Genomic DNA, 14,291 nt, shown 5'->3' on the forward strand with positions numbered 1-14,291 from the left:
GTAATGGGCCACGCAGTGAAGAGCTTTGCTCCCCTGCACCGCTTTGTGCAGTGCTGAGAGCTGAACCTGTGGGCCCCTGAATACTGTCCAGCTCCTTCTATCGCTCATTGGGAGACAGTCTCACTAAGTTGCCAAGCCTGGCATTGAATTTCTGACCCTCCTGCCTCAGCCTCCAGGGTAGCTGTGATTACAAGTATGAGCCATAGGCCCAGCAAGAGCATTTCAAATACTATGTGACCTGGCCTCAGAGGGGAGTGAGGCTGTATTTTTTTTCTCTTTAAGAAGACCAGTCTCACTGTGTTGCCCACCTGGTCTTGAACTCCCGGGCTCCAGGGACCCTTCCAGCTCAGCCTCTAGAAGAGCTGGGGCTAAAGAGTGAAGAATTCTCAAAGTCTGCCATATTACAAGACCCCCGAGCCTGCCTGGGTCACCCTATTCCATGCCTTTGTCACCAGCTAGTACTAGCCCCGCCCATGGCTGGAATCCCTGGATAATCAGGGGAAGTCAGGACCTGGGCCTGGCTGTCTTTCCCATTGCTTTGTGTTTTGTTTTTGCTCCTCTGAGTCGAGGTCTTGCAAGACTTTGTGCTCTTGCTAAATATAGGGCACAGGCCTGTGTCGGGTGTGGCAGGGCAAAGCGAGGGGCAGCCTTCGCCAGAGGTCAGAGGTGGCTCCTTCCCTCCTGTTGCTGCCCCAGCACTGAGGAGACCTTGGGAGACACAGTAGCTTGCTTTCACCTTAATAAGCACAGCAATTTGTTAAATTTTGTTTTTCCCTTTTTAAGAGTGTTAATCAATTCCAGCTTAGAATAGACTGGAATGGCAAGCAAATTACCACAACAATCCCCAAATGCTCAATTCCGAACATCTCCATGGACCTCAAAGCCTGAAAACCGGGAAACCAGAAACTCCTGTGAGCATCTCCAAGGTCTACTAAAAGGTGACGGTCTGAAGTGAAAAGGACAGTGGCTTTCGAGGGTCTGAGCAAGCATCTGCCCAGACCAGCCTTGGGCCCAGCGCTTCCCCAGGAGACTGGACACGGAGCGATGGCCGTCTGTGTAGCGGCACGGTCTCTACGGGAGTGCTTGGTCGGGGAGCCCAGGAGCACCAGCAGGCACTGAAGAGCAGAAGACAGCAGCGGTCCCCTTCCCCACTTCCCCGAGAAGCTTCCTGCAGACGGCCGGCTGGGGCAATGGAACATTTCCCTCACCTGGGGAGTGAGGGACGGCCAGAGGGGCAACGCAGGGAGCCAGGAGGGAGGCCAAGGATTTGGACAGGACGGTGAGAAAGCACCACAGAGCATGTAGAGAGTGGCAGCCTCCCCTCCTGAGAGCCTGGACAGGGAAATGTGCTGCAGGGCAAAGGGCAGCCGGGCACTCAAGCCCACAGCCAGCACCACAGGCTCTGGTCGGGGCCTTGGCCCAGATGCAGCCAAGGCGGCAGGCACAGGAGGGGGCTACCACGTGGCTGCTTTGGTGAAAACCCTTCATGCTTATTCGGCACAGGCTTTTTAATGCGAGCTCACACACATTCTTTCACTTGGGCCTCTTAATTACCCCGTGAGTTGAATTCTAATCACTACCAATGACTAAACAGGGCCCACAGAGACAGGGGTGACCTGGGGTCTGGGACCTGGAATGAGAACACGGATTTCAGACCCCGCTAGTCGTCTCCCAAAGGCCACGTTCAGGCTCCAAGGACCCCAGCGGCCGCCAGCCTCTCAGGACAGCTTGGTGGCCAGGCCAGCCCCGAGCACTGTGGACTCCTGCAGAGAGCAGTCGCGCTGTCACCTTCAATGACCCCGCCAGACACCCCGTCGGGCTGGACGTCTTCCTTGAGGAGCTGGGACTCCTACCAGGAAGCCGGAGCAGACCAGCCCACACCCTACCTTGAGCTCATCCGCGTTGTAGAAGTCCACGCGCACCGCGGGCACCATCCAGGTGCGGAAGAGCGTCGCCAGGATCTGCTCTGCAATGGCGTCGGCGATGAGGTGGAAGTGCAGGGGGTTCCGTCTGCAGAGGAGAGGAAGCCGAGGGGTCAGGGCTTGTGCTGAGCCGCACACCAGCCCATCCCAGCTCCAGAGGCAGGACTCGCTTCTCACGGCCACTGCAAAAGGCCACCAGGTGCTCGCCGGTGGGGACATCAGGGCAGGGAGAGGGGACCCATCTCACCCGACCTTGCCAGGTGGCATCACTGAGGATGCCTGAGCCCAGCCACCCACCACTGCTGTGAAGGCCACTGTTTCTAACTACAATGGAGAACAGGCGCCAACCAGACCCGGTTTACACCCGACCCTGGTCATATAGGCACAGAGCAGGGGGCACGACATGGGGCATCTCCCAGTGCCTGGCAGGAACCTGTCCCAGCACTGGTGCGAGGTGCGCTTCCTGCACGGCCCTCCCCCCAGAGAGCCGGCTTTCATCCCGAGCATCGGCTGTCCGCTTCAGGAGCTTTGGCAGAGTTTACTCATCCAGGATCCTGCAGCCCAGCAGGGACGCCGCACCCCACGCACACCAGCAGGACACGGGGCCTGGCTCGGAGGCAGCGGGATCCTGCATCTGTCACAGGAGTGCTGCAAGTCAGCAACACCTCTGCATTGCTGCTGCTCAGCTCTATAAAATGTCAGGGAGCCTCCTTGTGAGGCCACTGCGCTGATGAACTAAGAGCTCAATGCGCAATACACTGGGAACAAACAGGGCAGCAGGAAGCCGCAGCTCACCTCTCAGAGGGCCCGCTGGGCACAGTGAGCTCCAGTGTAAACACTGCTTCTCTAAGAGGACGGCAGCTAGAACCGCCGCACCATGCATGCAGCTAGGGACGAAGGGAGACAGCCCACAGAGGGACGACGAGGATCCAAGTTCTGCCCGGGTCAGAGGAGTGGAGAGAGAGAGGCAGTGTCCCTGAGGACAAGCAGGTGTGACAGGGCACAGGGACAGGACGCACCGCACGGTGAGAGGAGTCTGCAGCTGGGCCAGGCAGTGTCAGGCACAGGGACCCCGGGAACAGAGAGGGCGGGGGGCGCAGCAGGCTGTGCGGTGAGGACCCACGTGGAGAGAGCGGGCTCCGGCGGGCATGGGTGGCACGGGCCTCTTCACCCCACACAGCAGCTTCACCTCCATCCTGAGTCTTCATGCTTGTGCCAGGTTGCCCTGGGTTCTCCACCCTCTCAGGCTCTGCCCACCACAGACTTGGCAGGTCTGGTGCCCTCTCGGGTCTGCCCATGCATGAAGCCACCTGGGCCCTCACTTTGTCAGGCTATGCCTGGGTGCTAGGGACACCGCGGGAGCCCTGGTCTGGGCGAGGCTCTTCCTAACAGACACCTGTCCCGTGCCAGGCCCAACTGCATACCCAGCCCAGTGAACCACGGCCTGTTCACCCGGCCAGCAAAGGACCGTGCTCCTGTGTGTAACAGCCCCACATTCACGACAGAGGGCTGGGAATGTGGAAGAAATTCAGTGAGCCGGAAGGACGGACAGGTGGCAGAGCAAGAGGAGGGGATGGAAAGGAGACGCCGTGCCTCTCCTGAGGCTGGCTTGACTCCTGCAGCAGCTGTGGGGGTGTTGGGGCCATGGGGCTACCACTGAGTGGCTTCCGTGAGAGGCCAGGTTTGCCCCTGCTCACCTGCCCTTCTGCTCTTCCCGGGTGACACACAGCCCTCTGGCAGGTGCTGGGTCATGACGTGGTACCCGACCACGATGCTGAGAGCCTGCACATCGCTCCTGCAGATGCCCCTGTGTCCCTCTGTCACAGCAGCGGAAGTGGAGGAGCACGGGACACTGCCTGGAGAAGACGGCAGGAGAAACGAGCGCAGATACCAGGCGAGGGGCAAGAAGCAGCTGAGCGACCTCAGGACGTGGTCAGCAGCTTTGCCTTGGGACAGGAAAGCAGACAAGCTTGGGGGAAGAGGCAGGCGGGGTGAGCGCTCCAAGTTGAAGAAGGGCTGGTGAGGGCGGGCGGTGCTGCGGCCAGGATGAGACCCAGCTGCCAGACACGCAGCACTGACGGGGAGGAACCGGGCCGAGCTGAAGCGGCAGCTGTGAGAGGCTTTGGCCTCAATCCTGCAGGTCTCCCAGTAGGCCGTCTACACTGGGCGGCCAGCCACCCCGCTGGTCCGAGCCCACCTCCTCTTTTCGCGGTCAAAGGGAGAGCAGCGCACATAGCGAGGTGCTGTGGGGAATTCACACTCTCGGGCTGGCACTCTCACTGGGAGGGCTCTTGGGGGACGACCAGGCGGCCCTGGCTTCTGTCTGTGCCGTGCACCCAGGCTCAGCTGTGACTGCAGCACTGTGGCCCCATGGGAGAGGCCACTTCCTGGTAGCTGCCTGGGCTGGGTCTGCCCAGGTGGCCTGAGTTACGGCACCCCGGGCCTGCTCTGGACTCCACTTGTGTTCCCCCAAGAAGCACACCTGTGCACAGAGAGGGCACCAGGTCCCCACGTCAGCACAGCTGCCGTATCCCTAATTGCCCCTTCTTCTGGTCAGGATGCAATAAACACAGAGTTGCAGCGTGACCCAGATGACCAAGCCACTGCTCACCTCCTCCCCTTCCATTTGAAGGGTGGTATCACAGCCTCCACAGCAATCTGGGGTCATACAAGGTCGTGCCTGCTGACATCATTAAGTTTACAATGCAATGGCAATTTCAGAGAAGCAAGCCTGTGACAGCACCCTGAGCTTGGGATGTCTGCAACATGTACAGCATTAAGAGCTCTCACTGCAGAAAACCACAGCAGTCGGGCTGAGGTCCTCAGCGTGATTTTCTGTTCGAGGGAGGTTGCATGGTCTGGGTATCACGGGATACTCTGGACACGTGGAGGCTCCACAGGGGACCGGGGACCTAACTAAGGAGGCTGAAGGGCCTCCTGGGACAGCAAAGGCCTCACGCATGGGGGTTAGCAGAGCCAAGCTTGGAACCCCTGGGCCAGTTCTTCCTTTCTGGGACCCAGAAGGAGACATTCAACCCCAGAGCCTGTGTTCACTGGCCTTGGGGACGGTGGCATGTGCTATCACAGGCTGGGTGACACGGAAACACCAGTCAGGTGTGAAGCCTGTACCTCTGGCTTCTCAGTTACAGGCGTGACTGAGGTGCAGGAGCTCACAGAAAGGTCAGTAATGACAAGGAAGGTCCAATGTCACCCACATGACCACCAGCGCCAAAACACCCAAACAAGTGACTCTCTCCTAGTGAAGACCACGGGTGCTGGGGATGCACCAACCGGATCTGCACCCGGCCCTTTCCGTCTCTTCTGTGTTGTCCTTGGGCCACAGCGGCATTCAGCGCACAGCAGCACTGTCTGCCAAGTGGGACAGATAACAGTGCCTGTCTTGGGGTGGCATAGGAGGGCTGGTGCTTGAGGACCGGCGGGTGTCCTGGACAGAGCCAGGGCAGAGGAAGCTGGCTGTGTGTCAGGTAAGCAGTAGAGTATCTGCCACACTCGTAACAGGGCCTGGGGCGGCACAGGCCACAACGCCATGGGCACTTGGGTTACCAGCTTGCCCAGGGTGCCAGTCAGGCCAGAGCCCACCGGCCTCCCTCTGTGCTCTCTGGCTCTGTTCCCCATACAGCCTGGACTGCGCTTCCCCTGCGGGTGAAGCAGAAGAAGCAGGAAGACGCAGAGGAGTGCACTGGCTGGATGTGCTCTTCATCAGAACAGCCTGAGGATGTGGGAAGGAACGGCACATGCAGCTCCTCCACCAGGGGAATCAGACTGCAAAGCTCAGATGGCCCTGGCACACAAACAGTAAACACTTGGCCACTAAGCGCTGGGTGTCCCGGTGACCCACACTTGGGGCTGGAGGGCCGGCCATGCTCCCAATTTTCTTGGGGATGATGGGGACATTTGCTGTGCTACTGAGCAGTGAACCCTCACCACCTGCACTTCCTGCAGACCCCTCTCGTCTGCCTCCCTTCATCACAGAGGGTGCATAGTCAAAACTGCATGTAGCAGAGAAAACAAAAGCAAAATCACCTGTATTTCCCCCACACAAACAGGACTCACCGAGCTCGCTTTTCCTGGGTGTTTCCGGCCGGCCTTTCATTCCCTGTACCTGCCTGCACCTGTGCAGAGGCCTGCTGAGCCCCTGAGTGCAGGCTGTGCATTCCACCCTGCGCTGCACCTCCACTGACCTGATCGTGTAACCACCGCTCTGGCTGCGACTCATTTCTGCAGCCAGCCACGTGACTGTTCCATTACTCTTGTTTTTAAGGGTTAGCCGGTTTTAAGAAACAGTAGTTCCCAAAAGCTTTCCCTAGAGTCCGGGCTGTCCTTTTACTACAGTCCCTACTGCGTCACCTGGGGTCACGGCCTCGGGCACAGGCTGCACGCTTTCTTCCAGCTTAGCCATGGGCAGTGAGAGTCCCTGAGCACGTGCGTTCCTGCACTCTCCCGCGAGCACCGAGGACAGCGTCCTCATGGCCACCCCCACCAGCCGAGTGCAGGAAAGCAAGCCTTCACTGAGAACTTGTCGGAAGTCTTTTCAGGAAAATAAACCGAGTCACTGTAATTAACGGTGAGGACCAAAGCAGCAGCCGGCAGCACGGTTACCGTGCTATCATTAACGTCGGGAAGGTGCTTTCTCCGTGTGCCTCACAATCACACTCTGGATCCTGACGCGTGCTTGACAGCAGTGCGGCTATTTATAGCTGCACTTCCTGAGCTCAGAGTCTTTCAAGCGTCCTCTCGTCTTGCTGTCGAGCTCCTCAGCAGCATACCGGCTCACAGGGTCGTTCTCTCCTTATGCGTTCAGGGATGGGGCTTCACTTAGTCCGAGGAGATCAAGGAATCACTGAGCGGGATGCGGAACTGTCCCGACTCACGCCGGGAGCTGGCTTCCTCCGTAAGTGCCTCATCACCAAGAAAGTGCAGCACACTACCAGCAGCTGTCCCATAATCTAAGGCCTCCGTGCTGCGTGTGACTGCGGGAGTGGAAGTTCACCCTCAGTGGGGTTCTCGCGATGTCAGCAGCCACTGGTGATCTGATTCGTAGCCACAGCAACAGGAACACATTTTACACCCCGGGATGTTTTCGTGACCTCACAAGGTCATCACTGAGGCCAGCACAGCAAGCGCCTTGCGTTCTGTGAAGGAGGGGCCCACTCTCTCTCTCTGGGCTCTGGAATGCGAGGGCGAGCTGAGGGCTCCTTCTCTCAGTGCTGAGCGGCAGGGCATCCGGCTTAGGGCAGCAGCAGGTGAGGGCCGTGGAGCTCCCGGCGTCCCTGATCCTGCCCACAGCACTACTGTTGGGAAAGACCGTTCCTCCTCCAGTCCCAAGACGCAGGGCCGCCCTCACACGGTCTCCTACTTCCTCCTCTGCTGCCCTGTCTTCCAAAGGGCCATGGCTAGGAGGAGGGGAGGGCAGCCTTGTCCCTAAAGACGCTGTTGCCATTTGGCTTCTGGCTCCTCCCACTCCCCCTTCAGGAGGGCAGCAAACCCCACCTCTGGCTCTGGCCTGTGGACCACAGCGTGTTGAGGGCCCAGCCCAAGCACCACCCCTGTGATTTCAGTAGTAACTGTGCAGAGGTCCAGGTAAGCTCTGGGGGACTTGGTCACAGGAGATGATTAACAAAGGAACTGAAGACTAGAGAGAGTGACCTGCTGAAAGCCACCCGGCTGCACCACGGCTCCAACGGGACACAGCTCGCTGGAGCTGAACTCCTGATTCACTCACAGCACAGTTACTACTGCTGCAAGTCAACATTTACTGGGCATTTAGTGGCAGTTTGCTAAGATCCCAGGAATGCAGAACAATAAGGCATAGCCTGTGTCCCCGGAAGGCCACGTCTGCTCCACAGGGTCATCGTGGGCAGGACAGACTGCAGTTCAGACGGGTAAAGAGCAGGTGCCTTGGGGTGAGGTGGCAGAAGTGGCCAAGGGACCACAGCACAAGATGCAGCCATGGAGACCCAGCACAGGGAGGGGAGCCCTGCACAGGTCGGAGGGGCGCAGTGGAAGTCAGCACAAGGAGAGAAGACTGCACGGAGAAGGGCAGCAGCCCCCGAGGCGGCGCTGTGCAGAGACAGGGGCGGGTGCAGGAAGCTGAGAGAGCTCAGACTTCCGTCTGAGACACCACTGGGGCTGAGAGGAAGGCACTGAAGAGCAGAGCCCAGCAGGCGGGAGGGACTGACAGTGAGGAGACCAGGGCCTGGGGGCAGAGCGAGGTGGAGAGACAGCCGTGGAGCACACGTGTGCTGGTGGGGACAGAGAGAGGGAGACACAGGGAACTCCAGCGTCCTGCAGAGGGCGGGTCCCGGCCTCCATGGCGTCCCCACCTCTGGTTACACCCTCACAGCTGGACCCAGAGGGCCACTTCGTCTGATCCCCATCCTGTGGTCTCCGAGATCTCAGACGGCTCCCGCGCAGCCTCTGGTCCTGGCCGGGTCACCCAGCACTGTCTGGACCGCTGCCCAGACTCAAGCCCTCCCTGAGAAGTCAGAGCAGTGCCACGGGTACAGCTGGACCTACAGGCCCAGTTCTGGATGCAACCAACACCACCCGGCAGAGCAGGCCAGGGAAAAGTCCCAAGAGAATGTGGACAAAGGCAGGAGCTGGGACATCACCTGTGGGCACTGTGCATGTCAGAAGAGGCTGAGGCAGGGCTTTGTAACCCAGAATGCCCAGAGGTGCCACGGGAACAATGGCAGGAAGACAGCAGCCAGTAGGACACACAACAGGCACCTCAGACAGCTGGCGGTACAGGAACGTGTGACACAGCTGGCATGGAACTGTGTTCTGGGCCCTGTTCTTGGCTGGAGACAGGGTCATGGCGTCCACCCCGTGTGTGGCTGTGTCCTGACCTCTTTTTAAGACACCAACCATACTGGATCAGGTTCATGCAATGGCTCCATTTTCACCAAACCACACCTTCGGAGGTCGTTCCTATCTCCAGACACGGCCATGTTTTCACGTGCCTGGGATTACAGCTTCAAAACATGAACTCTGGGGACCATAACACGGTGAATAACGTGACCTGCAGGGCACTTGCAAAGTGCGCAACCTGGTGAGTGCCAGCCCGGAGCTGACGGAGAAGCTGAAGTGCTGTTCTGGGGGCCCGCAGTTCCACTCAGGCGGGACAGAAGGACTGGCCAGTCACCGCCAGTGAACAACTCCATGGCTCCCCAGGGTCAGGGCACAGACAGGTTTCCCTCCAGCCTGGGCAGGGTGAGGACTTGGCCTTCCCGCCCCGGAGGATGCGCTGCCCACCGTGAGCTGCTCTCACCTGTGGAAGAGGACGGACTTGACCAAGGTGACCACGTCCCGGCTGGCGTTGTACCCGGCGCAGACGATGGCGACGTGAATCGTCTGTGGGAGAGGAACAAAGGCGTCAGGCGGGTGGGACAGGCCTTCCGGGGCAGGCCCCCAAGGAAGAGCCACCCTCATTCCTCCTTGGCACCATCAGAGAGCAAAGGGCACGCCTGCGCTGTGGAGCAGAACTCGAGACAGTTTTATTAAAGTTTTTAGTCGGTTTATGGAGCAATCATCATCTGGAAGCCATTAAGGCTTTTCAGTTACATTTTGGGGACAGGAGAAAGGGTGATTGGATCCAATAGGCGAACAATGAGTCTCCGCCCCCGGTGGAGAGACAGACAATGCGCAGGAGGCGGAGTACCTCTTGGAAGGAGGGTGGCCCTCAGGGACTGGACCCAGAGGTCAGCAGGTATCCGGCCGGGGCCCACGTGGTCCCTGAGGAACACCGTCCCCCTCTGCCCCGGCCCAGGTTCCATCCCCGCGAGGCCCAGAGAGCTGCAGGGATGGGTGCGGCCTGCAGTATGGTGGATGGAGGGGACCATGCCAAGGCTATGCCAGCCACCGCCCGAACCACCGAGAGCACGGCCTCCCAGACTGCAATGACAGAGCGGTGGTGGGAAAGCCCCATCTCTGCACAGCCTGGGAGCTTGCCAACTGTCCAGCCGGTGCATCACACGAGGGCCATCCCATGTGCCCCACAACGCACCCAAAACTGGCCAGTGATGCTCTGGGAACCCAGACAGGACACCTCCGACCTCTTGAGCACTGGCGCCCTGAACTGCAGGCAGTCTGTTCCCTCACATGGTCCAGGCACACTGTCCTGGGTGCTCCCTCCAGCCCTCAGTCCTAAAGTTAGGTGCTGGACACAGCCCTCGCTCCTGTGCCGTGACTTTCCAACTGCCCATGGCCTGTCAGCCACTGCAAACACACCTCTGACCCCAAACACTGCTCCCTGAGCTTCTGTGACTTGGGCCCAGGCCTCCTACGCCACCCCAGCTCCTGACGACAGGAGGGGAAGAGTGTCCCCAGGGATATGGGCTCCATTCACCCCAACCTCAGCCCCCAGCGCCGCTCCCCCACATAACCACTCCATGCCGGGGCTGGGAGCTGCACATCAGCTTCACCCAGAACCTCACTCCCGGGATGTCCTGGGGCCTCAGCTCACCGAGTCTGCCGGACGCAGGGCAGCTCCTCTCCCTCTGCAGAGGGTCCTGACTTCCGGCATCTGTGCAGCCTCCCTTGCTGCTCACGTGAGCAGCCCCTCACCTTAATCTCACTCCCTCCACCACCACAGGGCTGCAGGGTGAATGACAGGCAGAGACGTGACAGGAAGAATCCACAGGAGAGGTAGACAGATTGGGAAGGTGCCGTGCTCTGTTTTGGAGGCGAAGGGGAGGCGCTTGGCCCAGGCAGTCAGGAGCAGGGTTCTCGCCCTGTGATCCTCAGGAAATGCTGCTGACAGACTTGGGCCCAAACCCTGGAGCAGCACCGTAACTGGGGCCTCTCCCTGTGCCAGCGCCACCTCCCACCCTGTCCCTGGGGTCCAGATACCGAAGCCCATCGAGTTTCTTGGTGGCCCGAGCTGCTGGAGAGAGGCCAGGGAGCTGCTGCACACCCTGTGGGCGGCCTGCCTGGGGTCGGCACAGGAAAAGGGCGAGAAGCCTGGGTCCTCTGGACTGTTCTGTCGCTTCTGTGCTTGCACGCACACCTGACGCTGTGCAGCGCCACCATTTCAGTGAGACGGGAAGAGCAGGCCACGCTGCACGGGGAAAGGCTGGGAGGGGCAGGACGCATAAGGACAACAGGACCAGGCTCTTTGGAGTTTCAGACGTCCCCACACCTGGCCTGTGAGAGTGATGCCTGGGCTTAGGGTTCAGGGACTTCTAAAACGCGCCATGAGCTGCAGGCACGCCGTGCGTGCTCTCAGACCCTCCCCTAACTCTCCAATCGCCTGTCTCATCCAGTCCACCTGCCGCCGCGAATGGCCACGGTCCAGAGCAGAGCCGCAGAGCCCATCACCTAGAAGGGGGAGACAGGGGCCCATCCGCTGCGCTCTCGGGGGCGTTGTGGGCGCCCTGATTCTCCTACCCAGGTGGGAAGAGGTGTGGGGCGGGTGGGTGGCAGGGACAGGGTGTGTCCTGGAAGACAGGATAGCATCTGATGGCTTCAGCTCCGCTGGGCAGCAGAAGGACAGAATGCCTGGGACTGGACGCTCCTGGGCCACCCTTCACCTTCATGGCAGCCCTGGGAAACACTCACTGCACCCTCATTCAGTGGTGACACGGAGGCCCTGAGGGATGGTGACCACCCACAGCCGTGTGGCCCGAGTCCTGGTCAGGCTCCCTGGCTCCAATTCCCAGAACATCTACTGTACGGGGGCTGCACAGACTGAGGATCACTCACACCCACCTGCATACAGAGCCCCCAGAGCCATGGACCCCAGGGCACAGAGCCAAGCTGCTACTGCAGGGCACTGCCGAGGCAATGGAAACCCACCAGCAACAGCAGGGGGTGCTGGGGCCCTGCACCCGGACCAGAGGTGAGAGTGTGGGGACAGTGAGCCCTGACTTCCTACCACCTGAGCTCCCGTGTGTTCTCAAACACCTGTCCTGCCTCAGAGAGGCTGCAAGGAGGCCACAGAGGGCACCGGCACCCTTGGCCAGGTGGTCCTGCACCGCAGCAGCCGGGCACCACGATTATCCACCCGCGCCAGGACCGGAGGACGGGGCTGACGGGAAGGAAGCAGCAGGCAGCGCCGATGCCCCAGGCAGTAGACAGACAGCATGTCCAGGAGCACCCGAAGGAGCCCTGAGCAGGACGGGCTCCTCACAGGCGGTCCTGCAGGGACGGTGCTTTGAAGGTGCAGGAAGCAGCGGGACCCAGAAGCATAGAAAAGGAGAAGGAAAACAAGCAGATGAGTGGCCACACTCAGGTGCAGAAATGCTCCATGGGAAGGGTCCTCAAGGCCAGGGTCTCAATTGCAGTCTTGCTAATGTGCCTCTCTGGGTAGAGGAACAGAAAAAGCCATCACATCTACAGTGAGTCTCTCCTGAGGGCCTGGGCAGCCCCTGCCTCAGGGCACCTACAGGGCATCTTCGCTGCTCTGCCTGAGTCCCTGAGACTCACCCAGGGAGGGTGGCCTGGGTCCCTGGTACATGGTGGCCTTGAGCATGACCCACTTCGGGAACCCCACACAGGTCAATGCTCCTGGGGACGCCAGCAGCAGGACCCAAGATGTCACAGAGAGTGTGCTTCCTTCACAAAACCTGTTCCTGCTCCCCGCAGGGAGGCACAGGTGAGGGCAGCCGGCTCTCAATTGCCTGTCATGAGTCGGTGAGGACCAATGAGTGCCCCTAAGGTGGCCACGGATCCCCAGCACCGCCCGCCCCCGCCCCACCGGCTGTCATGCATGACATGGCTGTGGCTCTGATGCTCCGTCTGGACAGGAGATGCCCTGCGCATGGCCAGTCAGCCTGGACCCAAACACGTACGGAAGCAAGGTGCAGAGCCGGGCTGCTCAGCTGGAGCCACTCAAAAATGACCCAGGGCTTCTCTGCCCCTTCCCCTGACTGGCACTGCCGAGACTCCTCCCACCATCACTGGCAGGGAAAGGCGGAGCCCAGGAAAGAAGCACTCCTCAAAGCCCAGGAGGACCAGGGAATCCGAGTGGGCAGTGGACTTGTCCCACTTCAAAGTCCTGGGGCTTCTGCCCAGAGCCGCCTGGAGACAGGGTATGGGCTGCCCACCAGGGGCTGCGGGGACAGCGGCTGGGAGCCCCAGTGTGGCTCAGCTCCGGCTCTTTGCACCTCTGTGCAGGGGGCCTGTGTCACAGCACCGCGTGACTGGGAACACCATCCTTAGCCTGGGCCCCTGCGCTGCCTGAGGGCTCCCTCTAAACCACAGGGCAGCCCATGGCGCAGAGGCCCTGGGAGACCCCACGGCCCGCTCCTGCACTGGTCCTCAGACCTTCCCAGCTCTGGGCCTCCCCACAGCTTCACGGGGTCCCCATCCCCAGAGCTGCCACAAAGCCCGAGGCTGTGGCTGTGCACAGTGCCGGGACTGCCACGCAGCGCTGAGAAGATGTGCAGTGAGAGTTGGCATGTGGGGCACAACTGTCATCCCAGCACTGTGGAGGCTGAGGCAGGAGGATCAAGAGTACAAGCCCAGGCTGGGCAACTTAGGAGACCCTGCCTCAAAAACTAAAAACGGCTGGGAATGCAGCTCAGTGTGAAGGCCCTAGGCTCAAACTGCAGCACTGAGAAAGCAAACCCAACCGCAGCAGGTATGAGCCCCATGATGGCACCTCCGTGTTTGTCATCCTCCCTCCCTCCCCTCCCACTGCGGGCACAGGCCCGGGAGAAAGGGGCGCTGTCCCCTTCCACCTGCTGTCCAGCAGCAGCCCCCTGAGATCGCCAGTGCAGGCGCAATACTGGTTTGTTGAAAGACTCAGTGAGTAAATGGGGATGACACACGTCTTCTCCCTGCCGGGCTGGCAGGAGACTGCGCTCCCTCCACTGCTGAGGCTACGCACTCCTTGGATCTCTGCCCCGCCCCTCCCCACCAGCCCAGGAAGGGGAGGAGCTAAGCCAGCCTCCCCCTTTCTGAGTTGCCAGGCCTCCTCAGCAGGAGGCCGAGGTCCAACTGGGAGCAGACTGCCCAGGAGACTGTGCAGGGAAGCAAGCTGTGTGTCCTGAGGTCCCCCCTGCCGCCCGGCTCGCACCCCAGAGGCCTTGGTCTCCTTAGCCTCCACTGCCCGAGCCCGGCAGCAGCAGTGCATGTGTGTGCGTTCACGTGTTGTGCACATATGCGTGAGGACACAGGAAATCCAGGGTGCCACGGGCAGGGTCACAGAAGTGAGTGCACTCTAAAAGGCAGGGAAAGGTGTTTAGGTATCCCAGGCCCCAGGGCGGCCTCGGGAAGCCCCGGCTGCGGCTGCGACTCGGCGTTGCATTCACTGTGGTTGGAGCGAGGCACGACAGGCGGGCACAAATCAAGGACGCCACGGGTACCTGGCATCACCGGGGGCGGCCCCGTTTCCGGCTCCCGGAA

At 60.5% G+C, this 14,291-nt stretch overlaps 1 protein-coding gene across 1 annotated transcript in view; it reads right to left on the reverse strand.

Moving 5' to 3' along the window:
* The window catches only part of LOC104856504 (LARGE xylosyl- and glucuronyltransferase 1), a 102,919-nt gene that overhangs the window by 30,436 nt on the left and 58,192 nt on the right, over window positions 1–14,291 (reverse strand). Inside the window, exons 4-6 of the mRNA XM_010615935.3 lie at window positions 10,772–10,873; window positions 9,214–9,296; window positions 1,887–2,010 (exon numbers count right to left, since the gene is read on the reverse strand). Of these exons, the coding sequence (XP_010614237.1) occupies window positions 1,887–2,010; window positions 9,214–9,296; window positions 10,772–10,873 (309 nt within the window). The remainder of the gene's footprint in view (window positions 1–1,886; window positions 2,011–9,213; window positions 9,297–10,771; window positions 10,874–14,291) is intronic.

The sequence above is a fragment of the Fukomys damarensis genome, unplaced genomic scaffold, assembly GCF_012274545.1.
Source record: "Fukomys damarensis isolate Sample0158 unplaced genomic scaffold, DMR_v1.0_HiC HiC_scaffold_15, whole genome shotgun sequence".
Taxonomy (NCBI): Eukaryota; Metazoa; Chordata; class Mammalia; order Rodentia; family Bathyergidae; genus Fukomys; species Fukomys damarensis.